This window comes from Haemorhous mexicanus, chromosome 8 (assembly GCF_027477595.1).
Source record: "Haemorhous mexicanus isolate bHaeMex1 chromosome 8, bHaeMex1.pri, whole genome shotgun sequence".
Classification (NCBI taxonomy): domain Eukaryota; kingdom Metazoa; phylum Chordata; class Aves; order Passeriformes; family Fringillidae; genus Haemorhous; species Haemorhous mexicanus.
The window spans coordinates 5,032,517-5,059,946 of NC_082348.1; the positions used below are offsets into that span (position 1 = coordinate 5,032,517).

A 27,430-nucleotide genomic window follows, 5' to 3' on the forward strand; every position below is an offset into this window, starting at 1 on the left:
TCTTTGCAAAGCTTACTAGAATTGTTCTCCTCTTCATATCAGAATTGTTTTTTGATTTATATCTTTTAACATGAATATTTATATCTGTGCAACAGCCAATGCATATAGACTAGCAAGCAGACCACACAAATCCTTAGTTACAATTCAGAAAGGTTGGCAGGGATATTATTCCACGTGATTTATAACTAAAAGCTAAATAGCAGCAAGCATTTTTTGAAGGCACGAATTTTTTTTTTAATCATTTATCTAAATATATGTAGGGGTAAAAACATATAGGCAAGAACCCCAAGCTGGTTTTACAAAAAATAAATCTGAGATTCATGGATGATTCTGAAAATGCTTCTTCCTCCCTCAAATGAGGATGTGGTGGTTTCAGTTTAAAATCAGTTGGAAACCCCAATTTCATGTAGTGGTTTTGGTTCACCAATCTGAGATTTCGTCAATTTTGAGATTTCCTGGCCCGTGCACCAATGAGTGTGGTGGGTTCAGTGCTGGCCAGTCACCAGTGCACTCACTTCCTGCTGTGAGGTGGGATTAGGAGAAAGGCAAAGCAGGCTCAAAACTTTAAAAGGGTATAAAGAAAAATTTATTAACTGTAACTAGAAGAAAGAGTAATAAGAATCAGAACAAAACCTTCAGAACACTTCTCCCCTCACACCTTTTCGTTCCCACTGGCAATGTAAAGAAACAAACCCTAAAATTTCAGTAAGTTTGTCACTTGTAGAAAAGTCTTTCTTCAGTTCACTTAGGGAGAGAAGTCCCTCTTGTTAATGTTATGGAGATTTCTCCACCAGAAAAAAACAGTTCTCTTGTGGCTCACAATTTTTTCACAAATAGCAGCCACCCGGGGAAATCTACAGTTGTGCAAAACGAGGACAATTGATTATCTCAAGATGAATTGAATTACTTAGGCACACTTTTAGGCTTAAAAAAAAAATTAAAAAATTAGCAACTTATAAGGTGTAATAAACTCCAAATCATACATCTGCTGGAAGGTGGTGTGTCCTGAATTCCTCATTCTGAAAGGCAGAAGGCTTAAGCATCATCACGTGTCCGATGTGCATCTGAAGAGTGTGTTTAGCACACAAATTTGCATCCTTTGTAACCGTGTGTTGCAGACTTGGCGTGCGCCCCGGCGGAGTTCCGCTGCGCAGACGGGGTTTGCGTCGGGAAATCAGCGCGGTGCAACCAGATCATTGACTGTGCAGATGCCTCGGATGAAAAGAACTGCAGTGAGTTTGTGTTCCTGCCCCCCTCCCAGCAGCTGCTCCCTGATTATTCCTTGTTATGGAGCGGTTCATTCCTGGGTGTTGCTGCTTGGGATTCCAGCGCCTGCGTGGGCTGCTCCAGCCCAACGTGAAAATTAAACGTTGAGGCTCTCAGGCTGGGTTAGGTGTGTGGTAATTTTCTGTCTCTTTCCAGATAATACAAACTGTGCTTACTTCTATAAACTTGGCATAAAATCTTCAGGATTTATCAGCTGTAATTCCACTTCCCTCTGTATACTGCCAGAATGGATTTGCGATGGGTCTAATGACTGTGGAGATTATACAGATGAATTAAAATGCCCAGGTAACTGGAAAAAAATTAAAAAAAAAAACAAACCCAAAACATTAATTTACCTTTTAAACAAAGAGAAAAAAGTCCTATTTGGGGAGGGAGAGTGTTTCTCATTGTATTGCAAAACGTTTACTCGGTCACTACTGATTTATTTAGCGCAGAGATTATTCCAATGCTGAATGCAGTTTATTCACCTTTATTTTGTGTTTCCTGGGATTATACAAATTATTACAAATGAATACTGTCTTTTTTTCTGAAGCAAACTGTAATGTCTAGCTTTCTATTTCCTCCAGGTTAGGCCTCTCATTTATCATTTTTATTTAAGTAAAACATGAGTCATTAAAATGTCAAGCTCATCAAGCATCAGCATAATCACTCAGGAACTTTTATTAGCTACTGCTTTAGTGGGTGGTATTTCTTTTCTTGCTGACTTGTTTTATTTTCTCTTTTATTTGTTGGAGGTCCTTGGAACAGTCTGCCAGGGTAGAATCCAGGGTTATTGCTTTTGTGGTAGCAGCCAGGAGAAAGGGATCATGACCACTTGAGCCCCAGACACAGGACTGGGGTTCTGTTTAATGTTAACCAATGAATTATTCATAATATTAAATTCCTACCTAATGAAGGAGGGCATTTATGTGTTTGCTCCATTTTTATCCAGAACCCCTCATTTGAGTTTGAGAATATTAATTACAAAATTAAAATATCTTTTATTTATATTTGGTTTATAATTGATTCATTCTAGAGTGAAATTACCCTCCTGTTGACCAGTAACTCCCTTTCCTCTAAGAACTAGTGTTGAATAAAAATAAATATTTACTAAATAATAAATTTTATTTGCTTGTAAATTTAGAACTTCTAATTTTTTGTTGTTCAATGCCATCAAATTTTTGCATAGTAGTGGACATAATCTGATTCTTTCCATTTAATATTCTCTTTATCTGTGTGACAATCCTGTTGTGTCACCAGAAGGTTCTGTTAGAATTCTCACATACATTGTGCCAAATCTATTGACAAAAATACTACCAGGATCCAGAGGAACCAGGGACTTCAGCAGAACTGTCAGCCAGCCTGTCATTGAGAACTTCCATCAGTCCTATAAAACAGATGTATATTAAGTTAGAGTTTTCATTCTAATCTCTACGTTCTCTAGATTATCTCTTAATTATGAAGAATTTATTGTATATAACACTTCATTAAGATCAAAATAGCTTAATTAGCTGTATTTTTAGACAAAGAAAGGTTTGTTTTTTTTTTTCCATGCCAAGGAAAATGTTGAGAGCAGTGTGCTACAGCTTCGGTAAACTAATGTTGCACAAGTACACTAATGTGCATTTTATTCCACTGTCCATTTATTTGTATTACTTCTCTCTGAATTCCAAATGTGTGCCAAAATGTTCCATCATTTTAATGTGTGACTAATTGCCTGGATCATTCCTCCCTTTTCTTGGAAGCAATACCATCCCCACTCAGCCTTCGTGTGATTTCCTTCGCCATTTCATTCAAAACTGACCAGCTCTGGCACATTAAGTTTTTGAGTGTTGTTTCTGTTATGAATATTGCAATTCCCATTAGCAGTTTAGTTCAGTGTCATTGTTCTTACAGAAAATTACAGCAATATACTCGTGGAGGGTAGCTTTGCTTAGGGAATCCTTAACACCTACCAAGTCATCACAGATGCTTCACTTCTTTCTTTAGTTTTTATTTATTTTTTTCTTTTTCATTCATACAGCTGTAGAAGCCATAAATGTTTACTTTACCTTTGCTTTTAAAAGAGAGGAGGCTGAAAACAAATCCAGTACACTGAGGGAATAATGAAAATCATGGCAGAGAGTTTCAGTGGTCTCCAGAGTTTGGAATTGCATCCTGGGTTTTCCCAGGACCTTGCTTAAGATTTTGAAAATAAGCTGGTTTTAGACTAACATTTGTGCTTCCATCATGAAACTCTACATGTGGCATGTTTTCTTTCCTCACACCTGGTTTCTTAACCATTCATAAAAGTCAAATTTTAAATTAATTCTGACTAAACAAAATTAAAAATACAAGGGGGAGCATTTTAATTCCTAACCAAGTCTAAACTTCTGGCTCCAGCATCACTAGTTTAGCTCCTGTTAGTCAGTGCATGCATGAGATTTGTGGCTTCTCCCAGTGGCAAAAATACTGCCACAATTAGATTATCTTGTAAATGACAGCAGAAAGTTCAGAGGGGCAATTTCTTCAGCTGGTGTAAAACAACAAGCAATGCTGACCTGCCTGACCTCAAAACCTGTAAACTGAACCACTTTCCTCTCCAGGCCTTTTGATTTAGTTTGTAGCTGTGCTCTGATTCTTCTCTAAAAATAAAAAATAACTACTTCAGCTCCCTAAACTACTTAGCAATCACCTTTTTTTTTATGAACACAATTTTTTTTTCCATTTTTAGACATAAACACTTTGTCCATCAGTATTCAGAAATTTAGCAGAAATGTATTAGGCTCCTAGTCATACTAGTAGAGACCATTTTACATTACATTCTTTATTTTATCACAGTTCAAAACAAACCCACATGTGAAGAAAATTATTTTGGTTGTCCTAGTGGAAGATGTATTCTGACCACCTGGCTTTGTGATGGGCAGAAAGACTGTGAGGACGGAGTAGATGAATTGCACTGTGGTGAGCATTATGTCTTATTTGCATTTCTCTGGTCACTAATGCACTTTGGAAACAAACAAGTGTGCATTTCTATCTCAGAGATCCCATAAAAAAGTCTTTAATGCTGTGTTTTCAGATTCAGCTCGAATACTTCATGCTGCCAACACCTTAAATTCTATTTCATGCCAGAATGAAAGCCCTTTATTTTTTTTTCTCTCTTAAGGATGTATTTATATACAGGGTTTTCTATTCATTTAATACTTAACAATTCCACTAATTTTTCGCAACTCCTCATTAGAAGAGTTTTACAGATATAAAGAATTTGAATCAGTGTCTGGAGCCCAGGAGGAAATACCCAAACCTCAAAGCAGGCATTGCTTTGCATCAGAGGCCATACAGATATAAGTTTAAAATAATGACAAAAGTGATGTAAATATAACACAGCATGAACTGTGAACTGGGTTAAGGGTCTGCTCTGTCTCAGATCTTTTCAGATTCTTAAATTTTACCTACTTGAGGCACAAAGCAGGTTGGTTTTACTCCTAGTCAAAGCTGGTATTTTCAGTTTGCATGGATTACCTGAATGGATTATTTTTGTAATTAAATGGTACCAGAAAGTAGTGTCAAGTTTTTCTATTCCCAATTTAAATAAGACCTGAAATTTGTGGGGGTTTTTTTTCAGTTTTTTTGTGGGTTTTTTTGCTTTACTTCTTACCATGACTGAACATTTTATTACTTATTATTTATTTTACTACTCTCTTCATGACCCAGTTCCCACTGGCATGCTTCCATATTTGGTTTGCAGTTTACATTGTATATTTTTATCTCATAACTTTGAAATTAGGAAGCACTGTGCACTGTGACAATCAGAACCTTTTTTGTTGGCCACATTTGTGGCCAAGCATAACTTGGTGTTTACATTTCAGGTGTTATACTCTTTTGTCCAATACTGTAAACTGAATTAGCTGATTTTTGTGGGCAAAAGGGAAGGGGGATTAAGTCAATGCTTCTTACCCCATTGATTTCTCTTGCCCATTATTTGATACCTGTTATACTGTTCTCCTTTAAATTCTGATTTCTTACCTAAAATTCTTTTAATGTTAATATTAAAATTTGTTGTAATCAAAATAGTTGCAACAAAATAGACTTTATTCTTAAAGAAAGAAGCCTGGGGAAAATGCAAGACCTGAATTTTTCAGAAAAGAATAGCATTGATTTAGGACAGTTTTGCTGTCTGATTCATAAATGTAGAAACTAAGCTTTTGTTTTCAGAGTATAGAAAACTGTAAATGGGATAAAGAAAACACACAGAAATTTTTCTTGTGAGAAAAAATAATGATATCTTTTAAAGATGGAGTTAACTTCTGGAATACCAGAAGGAAGGCTGGGTTGGAAGATTTGGGCTGTGCCCTCTCTGTCCTACTACCCAAGTAAAGCAGTTCACTGTAGCTGTAGGATTGTTAAACATGCAAACCAGGCTTCAGTTTTTTAAGCTGTTTATCCTCATCCTGCTTACAAAATATTTGAAAATATTGGAATGTCTTTTGGAATAGTTCACTGTTTATTTTTAAAAATATGTTGGTGAATGCAAACTTGCACAAACTATCAAAACCTAATATGCTGAATAACAAGATTGGGATTGTACAGTGTTGGAGCATTTTAATACATGGAAACTGGGAGGAGAGAAAGGAGCAGTGCAAAAAATCCTAAACAGTACTTGAAACGGCAAGGAATGCAGTGGTGTTGTGAACCTAACGAATGCAGGGCCTGGTGTCACCCCCAGATTCATCCTGCTCCTGGAATCAGTTTGCTTGCTCTGCAAACAAGTGCATCTCCAAGCAGTGGACGTGCGACGGTGAGGACGACTGCGGGGACGGTTTAGATGAGAGCGATGCCATCTGCGGTGAGTTCAGTGCCATCTTCTCACTTCTGGCCTGGGTCAGATTGTGCTGAATGAGGGTGATCATTCCAAAGAGAGGGGAACAAGGACAGAATCTCCAAAGGGTGTGAGGGATCTCCTCCCTCAGCTCCCTCCACCCAGCAGATAGCTCTATTTTCATAGGAACCGTATGATTTGTGTCATTCTGTTGATGTCTAAAGAGGCTGACCTGGAACAAAGGCTAGATAGAGTTAAAGGAATTAAGTAGGTTTTTATTAAAAGGCCTTCAAAGAATACACCTTGGGCAGTACAAGAGCCTGGCCATGGCTCTGTCCCAGATGGACCCAAAGTGGTCACAAAAATGGACAATTGGTCAGGAGTTTTCACACTTTTATAAGTTTTGATCCATTTCCATATTGGGGTCAATTGTCCAATGACAGCTTCAGGTTATGCAGTCCCATCCTCCCAGATTGCTCTCCTCAATTGGTTGGTATTTACACTTTTTGGGCCTGAAGCTGCAATGGTGTGCTTGGCTCTCAGGCTGGAAAAGGATTTGTCTTAACTACCCTGTGGAGAGAACTTGCTAACACTTTGTATGAAGTTTAGAGTTACACACTAAGACAGTGCAGAAGCTGAAAAATATGAAGGCTAAAACTTAAGGCATCACTATCAGTAAAGTTATGAATGGCAAACCAGCTGGGTAAAAGGACAGCCAGCCTGTTCTCCAGTTCCTATCCTTGATGTAAAACCCCTGTTTGAGTTTTACATTTGCGTGCCAGGTGCTCAAAGACCCTAAAGGTATTGTATTTTTGTTTTAGGTTTTTTTTTTCCTAGCTCTTTCTTCTATTCCCTCTTAGATAAGTTCAAAATACTTCACTAAAAAGGAGACAGTGCAGTTTCTACTAGTTTTAATTGGAATTTAATAAAATATTAAAATATTTTCTTAAATTATTTTCTATCTTACTTATGTAAAAGTGGCAACTTTTTATTACTTACACTCATTTGCCATTACTTGATATTTCTGGATTTGAACTTCTTGTTAAAAAAATACTGATTTTTTTCGAAGATTTTCTGCCAAATGGAGTAAGTTTAACCCTAGGGTATATTATCTAAAAAATAGCCAAAAGAAAAAAAGATTAGTCAGGTAAATAATACGTTGAGTTAGTTAGATCAGATATTTTTTGCTCCCACTACTGTTGTACTTGGTACACATTGTTTTCTTCTCTATGGGACTGATTAACAAAAGTTTGGAGTACCTTTGGCTTCATGGCATAGAATTTGGTGATGCAAGGATCATGTGGTTTGCCAGATCAGTTCCTGTGTCCAGTCAGTCCAAACATGAAGCCAAAGTTACTGACCAAAACTGGTTTGAAAAGTTATTCTGCTGGATAGTTTCCATGAAGTGTGGGGAATTTAAGAGGTTGAATAAATTAAAAGAATGGAAGAAACAGCAGATGATCAAAAGCTGGTGTTGTTTAGCCTGGAGAAAAAGAGACTCAGAGGTGACCTTATCACTCCTTATCTACAACTCCCTGAAAGGTGGCTGTGCTCAGCTGGGGCTGGGCTCTTTCTCCAGGAACTGACAGAATCAGAGGACACAGTCTCAAGCTGCATCAAGGGAAATACAGGTTGGATATTAAGAAAAAGGTTTTCACCGAAAGAGTGATAAAGTTCTGGAATGGCTGCCCAGGGAGGTGGTGGAGTCACCATCCCTGGATGTGTTTTACATCCTGGATGTGGCACTGGGTGCCAGGGTTAGTTGAGGTGTTGGAGCTGGCTTGGACTTGATGATCTTGATGATCTCTCCCACCCCAGTGATTCTGTGACTGTAGAACAATCCCAGCCAGTAGGTTTACCATGATGTGCAAAATGAAATACTCGCTGAGATTTTAAAATAAACCCCTTTAATCATACCCAGTCACCATACAAACTTGGGCTAGGGTATTCCAGCTGGGGCTTTGGGATGGTGCAGTGCTGAGGGCTCCCCTGCCATGTGTCCCCAGGCTCAGTGACGTGTGCTGCAGACACCTTCAGCTGCCTGGGCTCCCACGCCTGCGTGCCCCAGCACTGGCTCTGCGACGGCGAGCGCGACTGTCCCAACGGAAGCGATGAGCTCTCCACAGCGGGCTGTGGTAGGTTTGCAGGTCCAAAAACATGTTGTTCTCATGCTATTTCATGTTATTTTCATGTCCACTTTGCTGGTGAAGAGTGTGAGTACGTGGAGAGGGTCCTTCACAGCTTTACTCAGGCTGACACAGCGAGGCAGCCCAGCTGGAGATCAGGATGTGTGGCACTTCACAGGCATTGTGCAGTGCTCACTGGTGAAAATCAGCACTTCACTGTCCCTGCGGGTTTATTGCCCTTCCTGAAGAAAATGCTGCTGGTCATGTCAAGGGGGATGTGCATCAGGAAAGGAGATGCAAGTTCTGTCTTCAGTTTACTCTGTCTAGTTGTTCAGATCCTGACATCTCTTGCACTATAAAATGCTCCTTCCAGTCTTCCTGAGGCATGTTTCCATGATCAGTGTCAGGAGTTCAGTAATTGTTTCATTGGAGGGTTTTTTTTTTTATTAATACATAAAAATGGTACATAAGTATATTCTATATATTTCGAGTGTTTTTGGCCTTCACAGAGCATTTGTTCAGGAGCAGACCAATATAAAGACATCTCTTTTTCCAAAATATTCTTTTCTTCAGGGCCAGACTTTAGTTTAGCCATAGACAGCATTGACTTCTGAAGCTTTTCTTTCTTGGAGTACAGAAGATTTTAGCTATCTTTACTTCTGTAGCGTTCTTTGTGATGAGTAGCTTTTTCTAGTATTGAATTGTGTGATGCTTTTTATCTGACTAAAAAGTTATGGTTATTTCCATTGAATTCCCTCAAATTCACTTCTCATTTCATCTTTGTGTAGGAAAATCGGCTGTTTATCTGATTGTTCTCCATTTCTGTCTTTTTCTTTTTTTATGTGCTGTATTTTCCTCAGCTCCCAATAACACTTGTGATGAGAATGCTTTCATGTGCCATAACAAAGTCTGCATTCCCAAGCAGTTTGTTTGTGACCACGATGATGACTGTGGAGATGGATCAGATGAATCCCTGGAATGTGGCAAGTATAACAGAAATAGAGTAAATAAAACAATTTCACACTGCTGTAAGGCATTCTTCAGGTCTGCCACTCTAAGGCATTATTGAAAAAGAAAGTTCTTCTTTTTTTTTTTAAATTGTTTTAATTCTCAATTTAAATTATGCATTAATTAATACAGCTTGGAGTTAACTTGGATCTGGGGCTACAGTGACAAATTATTTGCCATAGAGTCTTACAGTTGATTGCCAATAATATTTAGGAGAATTTTAAAAGTATGACCTGGAATTTCTTGTTTAATAAGTTTATCTTTATGATATTTATTTTTGTCTTTGTCTCCGTATACCTTTTTTTTCCCTATTAAAGAATCAAACACATCTGTCATGATAATCACTGCATTTAAATTATACCAACTATAACCATATGTTAATGGTTAATTTTCACCATTCACATGATTTTAGGGTTTCTTATATGTTCTGAGTGTCTGCTCAATGTATCTTGGGCCATACTCAGAAGCAATAATCTATGTAAATAATATTTATGGAAAACACAGAGCAAATATCCCCTTCAAAATGACAAATTGGTGATTATCTGTGGTATTTTCGAGGTCCCCAGGATGAAGGAGGAATTGAGAATCTGACTCCATGTTCTTAGAAGGCTAATTTATTATTTTATGGTATTGTATTATATTGTGTTAAAGAATACTATACTAAAACTATACTAACGGATAGAGAAAGGGTGCAGACAGAAGGCTTAACAAGATAATAATGAAAAACTCGTGACTGCTTCCAGAGCCTCAACACAGCTGGCTGTGATTGGTCATTAAGTAAAAAAAAAATCACATATTGCATAAACAATCTCCAACCACATTCCAAAGCAGAAAAACACAGGAGAAGCAAGTCAGATAATTATTGTTTTCATTTTTCTCTGAGGTTTCTCAGCTTCCCAGGAGAATAAATCCTGACGAAGAGATTTTTCCAGAAAATATGACAGTAACAATTACTATGCTGCTTTTGTGCTGTTACAATCTATATTGGTTATTTACTCTTAAATTTGCTCCAGAAATGAGAACCACAACAGAAAATAGTGAGAAAATATCTGTATATTATAGATGTCTTTCTTTTGATTTCTCTCTTTGCCGGTGTTAGAGATGCAGAGTGTTGCGCTCAAAATGGAGCAAAAAATAATTCTCTTTCTGCTGCTTCAAACATGCAGAATTTTATGTTGAAACTCTGAGAGCAAGCACGAGGTGGGTGGTTGCTGGTTTTGTAGGCTATCGTCGCTGCCGTCCTGGAGAGTTCACCTGTGCTGATGGGCGCTGCCTGCTGAATTCCCAGTGGCAATGTGACGGGGACTTTGACTGCCCAGACCACTCTGATGAAGCCCCCATCAACACCAAGTGCAAAAGTTCAGGTTTGTAATTTTTTGCACCAAGTGCAAAAGTTCAGGTTTGTAATTTTTTGCACCAAGTGCAAAAGTTCAGGTTTGTAATTTTTTGAAGAACACACGTGAGCTTTCTTTTTTGAGGGCGATGGTTTAGGGCTCTAAGTCAGCAAATGTAAAACCTCATACCTTAAATTTCCAGTGCTTTCGTGGTGATTTTGCTCATGTCTTGCATGGAGAAATTGTTCTGAGCATCCAAAACTTCAGTTCACAAAGTCCAAGCCACCAGTTCCTATAGAATAAAAGAGCCAACATTTCCTTAATGCATAACTCCTGTTGATGCTAAAATAAGATGATATTATTATTGTAATTTCCAAAATTTCTTGCTTGCTCTTATCATGGTTACTGTGCTCCAGATATTCATCACACAGAAGGAGTTAACATAAAAGGGGATGTAAAGTTGCTCCCACTATAAATATTAAACACTGTTTTAGTTTTTTAAGTAAATTATTGACTGAATGCTATTGATTTTATTGATATTTTCTGCTTACATTAATAATTTTGATGAGGTCTGATTGGTTTTTGAGAGGGAAATTAGTCCTGGTCTGCATATGTTGTTCTAGTCTGTGGCTTTTTGAAAGACCAATTCTTCTGTCTAGACCTTAGCATTTCATTGCACTGTAGCCAGGTTCTTTATTCCAGTTTTGATAGAAAACACTCATCTGCTGTGAGGTGAGGCAGCACACCTACCTTATATTTATTTAAATGTTCCAATTGTTATTTGAAGTATCTGAATGTAGCTGAGATGATGTATTGAAGTTTTGCCAAACAGGGAAGAACACATTTGCAGGTCATTAGACAAGGAATGCATTGGAATTCAGCCAGTTGTGTTCCCAAACCCCTCAGCATCCACAGGGGGGAACCCATGTTTTTAAACTTTTGGAAACTAGAACTGTATTTTGTGCAGAGATTATGTAGAGGGTTCTCCATTACATGAAAACAAATGTGTAGGAGAAAGTAATAAGTTGGTGTCTTCACCCATTTTTCCAGGAGAGGAATAACCTTCAAAGACACTGAAAAGTGAGAAGTTATCATAAAGCTATCAATAAGGAATAAATATTCAGTTGTTACAAACTGTTTTCCTTTTGCATGCACACAGCAGCTGATCCATGAGAAAGCTAATTCCAAATACTAAGAGATGACACCAAGTTGTGTGTTCTTTTTTTGTTTTCCAGAGCAGCCATGTAACAGCTCTTTTTTTATGTGCAAAAATGGCAAGTGCATTCCTCAAAGCGAGGTTTGTGATAACAAAGAGGATTGCAGTGATGGGTCTGATGAGAAAAGCTGCCACATTAATGAATGCCTCAGTAAGAAAGTCAGTGGCTGTTCCCAGGATTGCCAGGACCTTCCTGTTGGATACAAGGTGAATAACTGCAAAATGTGGTTTAATATGATGCCAGTTTTTAGCTCTCAACTGTTTAACTACTGCCTGATTATAATAAAGCCTCACTGTGTGCTATCTCTTTGTAGTGAAATAGCTTACATGGCAAAATAAGAACATTCAAATTTTCATTTCCTGTGAGCAAATTGCCAATTGTATTTTAAAAATGGTACAGTGCATATTTTAAACCTATGGAAAGGTACTTTAAATACAACAAATCATACTGGTGTATACAGAGCACTGAAAATCAATGAGTAAAATTTTTACAATACATAGGAATGACCAGAAGAAATAGTGGTTTTCTCCAGTTTTTTGTTTTCTTTTTTTTTTCTTTTTTTTGTCCAAGACAGAGACTCTTACAGAAATATTTAAACAAAGTAATATCTCCTTAGTAGCAGAATAAAACTGTTCATTGCCTGCATGTGAGGATGTTTTTTGAATCTGCTCTTTGGCCTTGACAAGTAGAGAGGAACAGCCTGTAAATAGCACCTAAAAATAGAAGAAAGACTTTTTTCAGGGATTTAACTCTGAAGTAACCCTAACTGCACTCCCAAAGTTTCATCTTTTCAGCTGAACATTGGCCCTCTGAGAACTAAACAAAATCTGTGCAGCTTGGCTTAGATCTGCAGGTATTCAACCCTCTGGAACTGTGAGGGTTGAGACAGAGACCCAAGAGCTGTTGGGTTCAACAAAAACCTTGTTGAAGTAGTGGAGAAAGCACATCCTGGATCTCTGCAGAGAGAAATAGAGAATATAGGAGGGAACACGAGAGAAAGTCTTCTGGCAACAAAATTTATGCCCCTTTTTCAAAACCCCTCTGGCCAGTTGTATTTTGCACCTTTCACATTGCTGTGATAAAGTTGCCAGGATCATTACCAGACCCAAATAAATGTCAGAGAGAAACAGAGAATATTATGAGTTTGAAAGGATCTACAAGAATTGTCCATGTCCAGCTCCTAATTGGCCTCAAGAGTTCTGATTCACATTCCTGTGCTGGTTACACAGATTGATGGGTGGTATCAATGATTCCAAGGAAAAGAGTTTAAAACTATCTCTCTTTACCAAAAACCACATGCATAATTGAAACTTAAGGATGGATGGACCCTTTGGAGTTCTTATTTTCAAGAAAAAATCCTTTCTATATTTTTGAAAATGTGTGCTTTACTTTTTCTTCAGTTGAAGTAGAAATAATTATTCATTCTACAGGGTTTTGTTTGGGTTTTTATGGAGGAAATAGTGCTTAGGATCACATCAGGAATACTTGAAAAGAAAAGTAGGCATGCCTCCTATAAACCATACAAGCAGCAAAGTAATTAGGATGTTACTTGAAAAAATGAGATGCATAAAAATTTTATGATGCTAACATATTCAGAAGCAAGTAGACACAGGTGATAAACAGAATTAAAAATGAATGTATTTGGTTTTCTTTCCCAGTGCAAATGCTGGCCTGGATTCCTCCTGAAGGATGATGGCAAAACGTGTGTAGATATTGATGAATGTTCATCTGGATTTCCCTGTAGCCAGCAATGCATCAATACCTATGGAACATACAAATGCTTGTGTGCACAAGGGTATGAAACACAGCCTGATAACCCAAATGGCTGCAAATCCCTTTCAGGTATTACTGTTTAATGCTTTTATAATCCACAGCTGTATCAAAATAATTTGTGGAAAAAAACAAATTTAGCCCCGAGGTCTGTGGTACCTTTATATGCAAGATAAAAACAGAATTACTTTGAATCTGCTACTTTTTCAATATAAAATACAAATGTGACTGTGTCTGAATGCAATAATAAGTTATATTTTTAGTCTGTGTTTTCCTCAGCTCATTTGTAGTAAATAGATACAGTGGTTTTTGAAAGTGTGAATATTAACTTTATTAGAAAAAGTATTAGAGAAGTTAAAATGCATCACTTAGTTCTGCTTCTGAGTCAGATGATAATAGCATGGTTATGATAAGATTTCATCACCTTTAGAATATTAGAATGTACATCAAACTTCCTCATCTGAAAAGGAGGAACAGGAAAAAAAAATAGAAAAAGCAACTCTGTTACAACATGCAAATGTGTTCAGTACCAGGAGCAGAGTGGTCTGGACAACACATTACATTCTAGAGTGCAAGAGCAGTAGATACAAAGCCTTTAATACATTTTTAGTTATCTCTGGTAACCTTCTTTTTTTTTTTTTTCTTTTTATAGTAGAGGTGTCTCTCAATAGAGCTAAAATAAAGACAGCCTTAAAAAGATATTTTTAGAATTATGTATGTCAGTGTCAGAGATGTTTCAGTGACGTCATGAATGAGAATCTGAAAGTAAATATTTTTTATAAACTGCAAAGCCAGGGTTCCACAAAGTCAAATATGGCTTCAGTTCAAACTTTAAAAATCAAGGTTTTTATGAGTAGATGTTTCTTTCTCTCTGTACCATTCAGACTAATGAAGTCTCAAAAAGCAATGGTCAAAACCTGCTTGGTTTGCAACCATACTTAGTAGTCAGTGTTAAATTGAAAGGAAATGTTGAAATTAAAACCTATGGAATGAAATATATTTCCCATTTAATCTCTGACATTAAATTAGGATAAAATGCAGTGTGGTTCCCATATTACAAAGGCAAAAGAATTAAATTGCATTGAAAGATATACTAATTGATTGCTTTGTTCATTTTTATACTGCATCATTGATCTTTCTTGGAGCATTTGAATGTTTTAAATATTTCTTTCATCCATAACATTGATCAGAGCATGTAACATTTATTTTTCAAGCCATCTGTATTTCAGCATTGTATTCCTGATTTTCCATAAATTAACGTAAAAGCTAGTCTAATATATTCTTTCTCCTGGGGTTTAGATGAGGAACCTTTCTTAATTCTGGCTGATCATCACGAAATAAGAAAAATTAGCACTGATGGATCCAACTACACTTTGTTGAAACAGGTATAACCATAGTACCATGCTCTAAGTTTAACTCAATACTTTTATTTTTTTCTAAAGTTTGCAACTGACAGAAACATTATCCTATAATTGGCGTTGTGTGCACCACAGAACAACTGCAGTGCCTTCAGAGTTATTACAATACTTTTAATTAACTATTTTTTTCTGGATTTGACATGATTAAAGCTCAGGCAGTTGTTTTGTCAGTCATTCTGATGTACTAAAAAAATGATGTTGTTTGTGATCCTCTTCCATCACAATATGTTTTGTGCAATTTGTCTATTTCAGTTAAAAAAAAGAAACAAAAATCCCCATCTATTTGGCCATGTATGATTTGGGCCACTTACTGTCATAATCTAAATCTATTTTCAGACAGGCAATCCCAATATTTATGGTATTACAAAATGTGAACTCTTTTATTTGTGTAAATCTAATTTTTAAAGTAATTACTCAAAAATATTATAACAGAGAAAAGAAAAAGTGAAAAACCACAAAAACAGAAAGACACCCTGTAAATACAGAGCTGCCTTTTTTTTTGCAGTCTGCTGTCCTTCTATGCTTCACCTAAGTGTAGTTATTTACCACATATTAGATTTCCAAAATATGTTTTAATAAAATTATCCATTTCCTTGAATGCTAATGGATCAATTGTAGCAAGACTAGGAAATAATTTACTCCCCATCAATATAATTCGGCTTTTTGTAGCATCTTGTGTCACTCTGCTGTGCACCTAAATGTCACAAGAGAGGTGCTCAGGTCTGCACAACAGTAATTATGAAATGAACCATCTTGAATTGCTTTTATTTAAGCTTAGACATTGTGAAAGTCTGTCTGTTCTCCTGAAATCCTTCTGATTCCCTTCCATCTGCATCTCACTGCCTCTCTCCTCTTTTGCTGGTGTTCCTGTTCATAGAGACCTGTGAAAAGAGGGGAGCAACAGGGAATTTTCTTCGTGGTTGGTGCTGACAGATGGTCCTGAATTCAATGGGCTCCTCTTCAATGCATTAGGGAGCAGCTCCAGCCACTGAACAAAACATGTGGTTTTTCCATGTTCCATTCATTCACTGGCCTGATAAACCCCTCTGCTGTTGAACCCACTGGTCTTTGCTCCTGCAGAGGCAGCATTTGATGAGAAAGCCAAAGAGGGATCTTTACCAGCAGAACAGGGAGGTGTGTCCCTCGTAAGGACATCCTTGTGTCCTTGTAGTGCCTTGCTGGATTTGGCTCTTTCCTGCACATCTGCAAACACCAGAGTGGCTCTGGCAGAGGAGCAAGCCCACCCTTGTCTCTGTGTATTTGGTCTGTGATTACCATTCTAATAGTTCATATCAACTCAGAATAAAGGAGCTCAAACTAGGATCTCCTTCAGTCTGCTCTGAGTTATGTGCCAGCTTTTTCCTCTATTTTCTTTTTCTTCTTTTTTTTTTTTTTCCAAATACACATAAACAGTACAACTGTTTGAATTGTGTCTCATGTATCATCTTTGCTTTCCATTTCCTTCACTCCTAGTCATCAAAATCCTCAGGGTTTCAATAGGAAGAGTAGATAATTTCCTCCTCATTATTTGTGATTTTTATCTCCTTGTTTTTAAGTGGGGCACCAAGGGAACACAAATCACAGCCAAGGATATATTGTGTGCTGTGTGTAACAGAAACAATCCCACAGATTTAAGATGAGAGACCAAGGCAGCTGATGCCATTTGAAATCTTCCCTCTTCCTTCTAAAAAGCAGATTACTTGTGAAATGACAAAGAATTATGCTAGGAGGCCTTAAGTGAGAGATGTATATGATAAAGAGGAAATTCTGTCTGGACAGAGAACTCTGTTGCGGATGTGCAGAATTCTTTGCCTGCAGTTGATGTTCTGATAAAAATTGAAATTAAACTGACCCAAAATATAACTCTTGAAACAAAAGATGTGCAGGCAGTCAGTTCTCTGTATTAGCCTTGATCCTTTGGAAACTTTCACAGTGTTGTGGAATATATAGAGATAAGGCCATATTTTTTACAAATTGCTGACTTTGATTTATAACATGTTATAAAATTGTATTAAATAATATTTTGTATCTGTTGACCTGTTGTCTCCTTGGTTAAGGATTTGGGGTGGGGGTTTCTCTGAAGATGCAATTATACTAAAAGGAGGAAAAGAGACAGGAGAAGGGTTTTGCAGCCCAGTTATGACTGACAGAGCTGCAGCTGGTTTTGTGAAAAGGGTCTGCATGTATATGATATTTTTGAAAAATGAGAGTGTTCTTCCTACACTGAATTGTTTCAGGCTTTTTAAAATGATCATTTGTGCAGCCTAACTCCTCTTCTCCTCTACATTTTGATCAAAAGGTAGATTTACAGTAATTACACAGCAGTAGTTGGGGGATAAGCCGTGTATCAGTTTCTGTACAATTAAATATTGTCCTTAGTTGTTTACTTTAGAGCTGGCTGGTCCAGCACACCCCTTCCCAGCAATGATTTACACTAAACAGGAAGGCTGCTGATCTACCTGAGAGCAGGATGCCATTGGGCTGATAAGGGAATTGATTAACTGACCTTGAATTTATAGAGGGAATACAGACCACATCCGTTCCTTTCAGCGCTGCTGCCCCATATTTCATTGATAACAACACCCTGGCATATTAAGAATAATTGTGACTTCACTGCCTATCAGAACATTCAGCAGGTTATGGGGCAGATAAGGAAATAAGAGCCATCATCTGAATGCAACCCTCTTCTTCCTTATCAGCCATTTGGGATGAAAAGCCCTTATTGTGTGAGTGCTCCTCCCAGCGTGTTGGAGTACCTCAGATATAATCACCCCTCTCTCTCAAAACGTGTTGGCTTTGTAACTGGAGCCACAGGAGATTCCCAGATTCCTGCTGGATCTCCAGCTCTCATGCTTTTTGTATCTCCCACTGGGTCTGTGTGTATCCACACACACATATATATAAATACATATATATGAGTACCTATAATATAGCATCTAAGTCAAAACCTCCTCATTCAGGAATTAACATTAATGTCTTTTTGCACCTCCACCATTTTGAATTCCTGAATAATTTATATTACTAACGAATTTTTTTCCTATTGAAATGTCATAAAGATTATACTATTTCTGATTCTCCCATCTAGTTTGCCAAAGAAAGGCCAAAGTTAACCAGCAGTGAAACTGAGCAAAAATTAGGCGTATTTACTGATAAATTTCATTTAAAGAAGAGTATAGAAAAACACAGCAGCCTCACGTAGTTTCATGTATCATCTGCATTTTTTGAAGTGGCACAGTTAATTTCTCACCATATTTATTTCTGTTACAGTCTTTGTCTTAGTCTGTTTACAAGTAATGTATGGAAAAGAGAGGGAAGTGCTTCAGAAATATGCAGACAGTAAAATAAAGCATTAGGAATATTAGCTGTGTTTTGCATTCTGAATGCTATCCAGCAGTTTGTGTTCAAACATTTGAATAAATGAACCTTTTTTTTCTGTTTTTAGGGGCTGAACAATGTGATTGCAATAGACTTTGACTACAGAGAAGAGTTCATTTATTGGATTGATTCCAGCAGACCAAATGGCAGTCGCATAAACAGAATGTCTTTAAATGGAAGTGACATCAAGGTAATTGAGGATTAATAATGTCACTACTAGAATTAAATTTTTTTGAGTGCTTTGGGAAATGCTCCCTCAAACATTTAACCCAGATTGTGAGGCTTTGGTGTATGAATACAAACGCAGCATGAGCTAGCCAGTCCTAGTAAAATTTAATTGCATTTGTATCTTATTTGAAGTAAAGATAGGGACAAGGAGAACTGTATTTAGGAGCTAAATTCCTTATGACTTATCTGACAGTTTACTGAATTGGCAGTTCCATGTGGCTCCAGGATGCCAAAGGAGAAAAGAGCTATAATTAGGTGTAAGCTGTGCAAATACACTGGTGAATTATTTCTTCCTATGTAACATTTCCTGTGATCTTCAGTTTGTTTTTGTTTCACCTCCACTACACTGATAATTAGAATAACTCAATGTCTTTGCTGTGAAGGGTAAAAGTGCACTCCCATTTCTGCACAGCCTGTTCTGCCTCTGTAGTGGATTAAGTTCACAAATCCACTATAAAGCACATTTGTTGACTTGTGTGAACACTTTCCCAGAACTGATGATAAGCAGTAAAGAATTCTTTGTTTATTCTATTATGTCTGACCTTCTGAAACAGGGACCTAAATGAGCAGCAACATATCCTGTGATGTTTTGTTCCCTCTCTGCACACCGATAAAGATGCAGAGAGAAAAGATTTGTGGTTTTCATTCTCAGCTTGGTGAGTGGACTGACACAACCTCAGAGCATGTCAGCTTTGCTCCTTATGTGAGTTAGGCTCCAGGGAACCTTGTTTGCATCCTTCACACCAAAATAATTGTTCTTCAAAAGAAAAAAAAAGCAAGTGGATGAGCAGCTCCTGGCAATCTGATTGTGTTGGGGCAAAAGTAAAACCCAGCATACACTCAGAAGTTTTACCTGTGTGGGGAAAAAAATAGAAGACTGGCAAGTGTGGGGTTCAAAATCCATTCAATCCTTGAATCATATTTATTGTCCTTAAACAGTTTCCAAAGCATCCCCCTCAGCTTCTGTCCCTTCTGGATGATTCAGTATTATGTAAGGGCTGGGGATTACTCAGACTCTTTATTTCTAATCTTCACTATTCTAACTACAAAGAATTTTTCCCAGCTAAAAGTGTTCCAATAACCAGGTAGAAGACTATAAAAAAAAATTGTTTTCTACTCATTCATTAATAATTTCATTTTTTAAGAAAAGCTATCAAAAAGTTGAGCAACCACTAGAAGAAAATTAGGATGAAGACATGGAGAATATTTTTTCCATCAGTTTGCAATTTGCCCAACAAGTGTCATGTTCATGAAAATTTTGCTCATATAGCATGCCATATTCAAAGCAATAATCATAAAAAGAATTCCATTTAATTTTCATACACAAAACTACTTTTTCTGTGAAAAACTTGGCCCAGATTTGGCCTCTGAAAGCTAAAAAAAAGGTGAAAAAAATTGGCAAGAATTATATACTGGAGCTGTCTAATAGCAACCTTTTATGCAGTGCCAAATTTTTGTGGCTCTGACTTTATTAGGTTGCTAGGACATACTTAATAACTGGAATGATTAAAAATTAGTTCAAATGAAATTATTATAATGATTTATTTAATTATTTAAATGCTGATGTTATTATTTCTTATCTAGCAAACCTGTTTGCATCTTTTAATGGGGTGATTTTGTCACCAGAGGGAGTTTTTATGGTTTTTCCCCTGATGAAACTCTCGTTTAATATCTTCTCACATGTTGTGTTACTCTTGGCTAGGAATAGATCTGCTCTCAGTGTAAGTGGTTCTATTTGATGTATTGCCTTGGATTCCCCTTGCAGGAGATGGCATTTCTGCAGCACACCAGCTCTGGGAAGCCTGATGGCATCTCATTTTTCTTCTGCCTCTGCTCATGGAGGAGATACTTGGAGAATTGAAATGACAGCTTTTCACATGGCTGTGTTCAGCTGTTAAAACTGTTTTATGGAGAGTTTAGATTCAAATGGTAGTGGGAAAGGCTGTCAAAAGCAGGACAATGCACAGGAAGTGCCACCCTGGTGGTCTCAGTGGCTGGGACACGTTGAAGTGACTCTCCCAAGGAAAAATCATCAGAAAGAGAGGCTCATTATTTGGCTTGGTGCTCTAGTGTAGTGTTTAGACAGCTAAACCACTCCCTCCGTTTTCAGTTATCCATTTCTGCATGAAATGTCCCTTGTGGCAGTGCAGCAATTGCTGCAATTACACATTTATAAACTGGTGAATGTGGAGGTTTTAGAAAATAGAACCTCTTATTGCCATTAAAAAAGCAGTGTATCCTGGAATTTAACTTCTTAAAAAGATTTTATAAGGTGATGAATTATGTAACAACCTGAGAAGGTGCTTTTACATATTCATAACTATAAAATTGATTTAAAGCATCTCACCATATCCCCTCTTATCTTGAAGGCTTTTCCATGTCTTCAGATGGTAAATAAATTTAAAACCAGCACATTCAGTTATACATAATACAGGTTTATCCATGAAGTTTATACCCTGGTGCACATGCTGTTGGTGATGAAGATAGCAGTAAATTAGAATGTACACCACAGCAATAAACCCATTATTAGTGCTTAAGAAATAGCATAAATTTTCAAGTATTGCTTTCTGATTTGTGGGGTTTTTTTCTGAAGTTCTAGTTGCACAAACCTTAATCAGGAATGGAATAGGTCAGGATAGATCTTCTCAGGAATAGAATTTTCAAGCCTAGAAGCAATTGGGCTCAAACGATTGTGAATATCCAAACATTACTGAACACTTGACATGAAGTACTCCCAGACAAGCCAGACTGACTCATGCCATGATGAGATTTGTAATCACATATTTGTAATATATCTAGAGGAATTTGTTCAAGTTCCAGAATTATCCAAGTCATCAAAAACCCTGAGAATAACACATCCCTGTCAGTAGTCTGTAGGCTTTCCAGTAGGTGACTAAATTGGTTTTGTCTCCTAGCAATGTAGTACTTTAGAAATTTAGCTAATTCTTGGAATGTTCCTCATTCTTCTGCCACATGAATGCTGGAAATAAAAGCACAGTATTTCCTTTCCAGCCAGTAACTCTGAGTGCTCTCATGGTCTCCCTGTCACGATGACATATGGCACTACTGTGACATTAAAATGAAGGATATGCTGATGGAGACTGCTGAGAGAAATGGGGAGATGAGCAGCAGATGTGCTCAAGGGCACACTGTGGGGAGAGCAGCCACATCTCCACTCTGTTCTGTGGAACAAAAAATGAAATAGGGAAAGGGAGAAAAGTTTGGTTTTGTTTGATTTGTTTATTTATTTATTTATTTATTTTTTTGCATTAAGAGAAAACTAGGTACTTAAGATGAAAAATGAAAGATCAAAGGTTTTTAAAAGTTTGTGCACAATGCAGAGAAGTTGTTAATTTCCTCTTTACAATATCATAGTCTGCTCCATTCTCCCTCACTAGGAGGAAAGTGTCACATTGTAGTAGCTACTTAAGAAGTGTCATTACCTGAGAAGTGTCAGTGTTTGGCAGTGAATACCCAATTTTTATATGCTGTATGTCACTGCATCAAATATCCAGTCTCTCAATATCCTGGCATCAGCACCTCTCGAATTATTGTTCCTTTTCCCAGTTATGTAGATAAATAATTAATGTCATTTTTGTTTTTCCAGGTAGTTCACAATACAGCTGTTCCCAATGCCCTGGCTGTCGATTGGATTGGGAAGAATCTCTATTGGTCTGATACTGAAAAGAGAGTTATTGAGGTGTCTAAACTCAATGGCTTGTACCCAACCGTGCTCGTGAGCAAGAGAGTGAAGTTCCCCAGAGATCTGTCCTTAGATCCTCAAGCTGGGTATGGAGCAGCCAATTTTCAGTACTTCCTACTTAATCCTGATTTGATGTTAAAATATTTTTTATTCAAAAATACATAGGAAATAATGCTTAGTTGTTTGTTGGTTTGGGTTTTTTTAATCTAATATTCAGTGAAAGGAGAAAGTTGTTGTGTTGGTCTGGACTCTACCTAAACAAAGAAAAGCAATGTTTTTCCTTGCATAAAAATATAAGCTATCTAGTTTGCTATTTTTTTCAAGATAAAAGCTATTTTCTGCTATTTCTTAGAACCAGAATTTAATTTTCTGGTAACTGTACCTTTTCTGACCTGTAATATTTGGGAGGGAGGACACAGACCTTTGTTTAATGTCTCCAAGAGATGAATACATGGGATCTTTCTGTGGTTGCCTGGGCATCCCTGAGTATGCAAAAAATCTCTCTACAAACAGCACACATAGTCCCAGATCAAAGTCTTTCAGGAAGACTTAGATATATAAATAAAGACGTATAATAACTTAATGGGCTTTTTTTTTTTTTTTTTGGTGTGTATAGACAGCTTTCCAAAGCTGTTTTTACATTTTTATTGCTAAATATAAGCTTTTGTTCATTTATTTTAATACAGAATTTTGCTGGAAACAAAAACTCAAAATCAGAGTTATAATTTGAAATTGTGTTACTTGAATCTTGTGGTTTGTTTTTTTTTTTTTCCCTCATAAATGAGAAATGCTTAGTGAATTATCCTGCTGCTGCCATGCAGTTTGTTTCCAAAGAAAACATTTTCTGTTGGAGAGAGTGGAGAAAGTTTCCTCTGTCTGCTGCTTGTGTGGAGCAGGCTGGGTGCCAGCACATTGCACCTGTGTGTTGTAGGATACCTGTAACTGGTCTTGGGGCCACCATTTCCTCCTGCACACAAATTCTGTTCCAGGTGGTTATCAAGAATATGAGCTGCATCTGGATTTTGGAGAGCCTGCCCAAAGCCTGTAGAGCAGAATCAGCTTCCCAGCTGGAAAGATCTGTCCTGAGGTTCTGAGTAATGGCACACAACAGCAGCAGCATGCATCCATGTACTAAATAATGGGATTTTTCTTCCTTTATGGCAAACGTGCTCTGCATTGTGGTTAAATAGCATGTTGAGGGGAAAATTGCTGCTCAGCTTTCCAACAGTCTCTCTCAGTGCTTCACCCATTTTTAAACCCTCTGTGCAAAAAACTGTTTTAATGTTTTGGGGCTAGCACTTCCTGCAGCAATTCAATTTGCATTATGTTGCTGCATAACAGCAAAAAAAAGTTTTGTAATGTGTAAAAAAAAAAAAATTAGATGTCATACCCTATTTCTGATAAATTTATTAATGATGCCATTTATGCAGGATGTGAAATTCACAAATTCCAGTTTGGGTGGTGCTTCAAATTCTACAGTATCAAGACTAAGCCATTTAAATGCACATTTTATTAGTCCATAATCAATTTAATAAAATCATACCTAGCATGGGGATTCCCATTCAAACCCTTTACATTCAGCACACCTATTTACAGAAAGGTTCAGAAAACTCAAAGATTTATCTGGAAGGTGGAAATATTGTAATTATTGATTTATTCTTGAGATCAACTAAATAAATTAAGCACTGAGTCACAGAATGGTTTGATTAAGAAGACCTAAAGATCATCCAGTTTCAAACCCCCAGGATAGGCAGGGATGCCATTCACTACTCCAGGTTGCTCAAAGCCCCATCCAGCCTGGTCTTAGACACTTCCAGGGATGGGCCAGACACAACATCTCTGGTCATTTATTGCTGCTGATACCTTGCAAAGGCTGACCTAGAACAGAGGCTAGACAGAGCTAAAGAATAAAGTAGGGGTTTATTAGAAGGTTTCAGTAGATCCACCTTGGGCAGCACAAAAGCCCAGCCAGGGCTGCACCCAAGGTGAACCAAAATAGTCCCAAAACTGCACGACCGGTCATGAGGTCTCTCACTTTTAGAAGTTCTGCTGCATTTGCATATTGGAGTTAATTGTCCAATTACAGCTTTAGATTATGAAGTCCCATCCTTCTTTTTTATCTCTCTTCAGTCCACATTTTTTATGCTCTTGGGCCTGACATCTGGATTGGTTGTCCTTGGTTCCCAGCTAGAGAAGGAATTGTTTAGTCTCCCTACTCTGTGCATGCAGAACTCACTGTCCCCTAATATGAAGCCCAGACCCCCTCACTAAAGCAGCACAGAATGTGAAACATATAAAAGCTACAACCTGAGGCATCACAGTTCCTCAGCTGCTGTGCTTGGTTCCACAGATACCTGTACTGGATCGATTGCTGTGAGTCCCCTCACATTGGCCGTGTTGGGATGGATGGATCCAGGCAAGCTGTGGTTGTAGAAACACAGATTTCCAGACCTATGGCTCTCACCATAGACTACGTCAACCACAGGCTGTACTGGGCTGATGAAAACCACATTGAGTTTTCTGACATGGATGGATCTCACAGACATAAAGGTTGGTCAACACTACAGTGTTTTTTGTTTTTTTTTTTTTTTTTTTTTTTTTTTTTTTAATGCTTTCAATGTTATGTATAGCTATGTAAAAATTGTCCTTTAAAACCTTTTTCTAACTTTGTTTGAGATTTTTTTTCCTTTTATCCATATTTTAAAATCCGCTTTTCATTTTTGTTCTCTGTTAAGGATATGAATTGTTTTTAAACGTGCAGTACTATGAGTTTGTGGGAAAAATGTCAAATAGAAAAAGAAGCTCTAGGAACACATAGAGTAATCTGAGGCACCCTTTTAGTTTTATACTCTGGCATATATAGACATGTTCTTGATTAAGTTGCAAAGTGAGTGAAACTTGCTGTTAAAAGTAGAAGGGATAGATCCTCTGTGCTGTGTGTCAGAATAGGGGGCTAAAATCAGCTTTTCTCCTACCTCAGAAAGTCTGGAATAGCTATTAGTCTGCTCAGCATGAGACCAGTATTTCAAATGTAATTTGGGGTTTTCCTGGTAGATGGGTGAAATAATAACTTTTGAAATACTTATGTAATGAACTAATCTTTATCCCTGTGTTTTGCTTCTCACTTGACAGATAATTAAACAGTTTGTGTCATTTATCAGTAAAGTATTAAAAAAAAAGCAAAATTCTACACTGTGATGAATTGTTCTCATACTCCAAATAGTATAATTAAAGAGCTTTCATTTTAATTCAAATATATGAAATTATATTGGTCTGCCAAGTTTTTTTGGAGGTTTTATTTGAGATGAAGTTCAGATGTTTTATTTCAGATGTTACCTGAGCTCCTTCCTCAAGCTTTGCCCAAACCTCAGCACTGCTGTACTGCTGGTAAAACTTCATGGATCTGGGCTTTTTTAGGCTTTTATCTCATACTGGGTGCCTCCAGGTCTTCTCCAAACCACAATTGATGAAATAACTACTTCATTTTCAGATCAAAGGTTCACCATGAAATAAAAAACGGAAGCCAACAAGTTTTCTAGCCCTTGCATTCATGAATTGTAGGTTATAAATGCATCATGAATAATTCAATGGCAGTTGACTGAGATGGTAGATTGGAGACACTCTAGCAGTAGCTACGAGAGCTGTAAATATTCCCATTATTCTCAGCAGAATATCCATGGTTTTTTTGGGATGAACACCGGTCAGCTGTAACCTGCTCACCTAAGCAGCACTCACTCAGGCATAGCCCTGAGCTATCCTGCTGACAGTCTGCTCTTCTGACAGAGGAAGCAAAGCTCCCTACTCTTCTTGATGTCACTCCCTGTGCTGCTATTTTCATTCCCATAAAATTATCCTCTTACTCTTCTTTCTGGATCTTTCAAAGGAAAGATTTAAATAGTAGCCAATGTGTCTCTCTCAGCCCTAAACTGAACACAGTGGTCACACCTTTCAGAGTCTTCCCTTTCAAGCCTGAGAGTTTCAGAGTTTTTCTTTCCCCAGAAATGTTCTTCTGTCACTAAACTCAGCAGATAGCTGCAAAATTCCAGCCAGACCATCTTCAGTGTCCATTGCCTTGGTCTCCAGCCTGCGGGGTTCTCCTGCACAACTGGATAAAATCAGTTTCAACTGCTTTATATCTGCAGAGTTAATGTCTTCTTCTGAGGATGCCTGATCCTGGAGAAGAAGGAAATTTGTCACAATATCACAGCAAATTTATCCAGATTTGGTGCCAGTGAAGTATCTGAGGCACGCTCCAGAAGCAAAAGTGACTTTGAGTAAAGCTGGTATCATGCTGCTTTTGAGGACATGTCTCTGTGAAGTCCAGATGGTGTATAAATATTCAAGCCATAAGAATTGAGCTTTGGGAGAAAGATCCTCAGGTATTTCAATTATGTGAAAGCAAGATTTTTTCCTTAGGCAATCATTGTGGAGGATGAGGTTGGAAGAGACCTCATGGATCACCTAGTCCAACCTCATGGATCACCTAGTCCAACCTCATGGATCACCTAGTCCAATTTTTTCTGGAAAAAGCATGGTCGAGATGACCCACAACCATGTCCAGCTGCATCCTAAAAGTGCCCAATCCACCATTTCCTTGGGAAGATTATTCCAAGGGCTCATTGTTCTCATTGTGAAAAGTTTTCCTCTTGTCTCCAGTCAGAATCTTCCTGAGAGTAACCTCTTCCCATCACCCCTCTCCTTTTCCATGTGAAAAGGGAGTCTCCATCTCTTTGCAGCCTCTTTAAAGGCTGGAATGTGGTGGTGAGGTTTCTTTTCTTAGGAGTGAACAAGCCCAGTTCTCTCAGCCTTTGCTCTCATGGCAGGTTCCCAAGCCTTGGATCATCTTTTGTGCCCCTTGTCTGGATCCTCTTCCACCTGCCCACACCTAATGCCTCTTGTGCTTTCTGCTGTCTGGAGTTTCACTCAAAACTTCATTAACAAATTAAAATGAAGTTGTAGAAAATTTTTCTGTGGATGTAACAAGACAGTGATAGAATTCTTGGTGTCTGAAGCAGATGAAACAACCCTGTGGGTGCTCCAAGGAGAGCTTTGACAGTTTTGCAGAGTTCACACATAATGATCAATTAGCCTTTAATCAGAGTCTTTTCCCTTTCTCCCAGCTTTTTCCTGGAACAACCAACCCCAAAAAAATTAATTTCTTAGTGATTCAGCACAAAACTGGAAATA

General features: G+C 37.6%; 1 protein-coding gene across 1 annotated transcript in view; it reads left to right on the forward strand.

Moving 5' to 3' along the window:
* The window catches only part of LRP1B (LDL receptor related protein 1B), a 477,945-nt gene that overhangs the window by 360,350 nt on the left and 90,165 nt on the right, over positions 1-27,430 (forward strand). Inside the window, exons 48-60 of the mRNA XM_059852348.1 lie at positions 1,119-1,232; positions 1,423-1,572; positions 4,087-4,209; positions 5,972-6,091; positions 8,071-8,199; positions 9,051-9,173; positions 10,422-10,562; positions 11,768-11,955; positions 13,408-13,591; positions 14,819-14,904; positions 18,380-18,502; positions 22,148-22,329; positions 24,594-24,793. Of these exons, the coding sequence (XP_059708331.1) occupies positions 1,119-1,232; positions 1,423-1,572; positions 4,087-4,209; positions 5,972-6,091; positions 8,071-8,199; positions 9,051-9,173; positions 10,422-10,562; positions 11,768-11,955; positions 13,408-13,591; positions 14,819-14,904; positions 18,380-18,502; positions 22,148-22,329; positions 24,594-24,793 (1,863 nt within the window). The remainder of the gene's footprint in view (positions 1-1,118; positions 1,233-1,422; positions 1,573-4,086; positions 4,210-5,971; positions 6,092-8,070; positions 8,200-9,050; positions 9,174-10,421; positions 10,563-11,767; positions 11,956-13,407; positions 13,592-14,818; positions 14,905-18,379; positions 18,503-22,147; positions 22,330-24,593; positions 24,794-27,430) is intronic.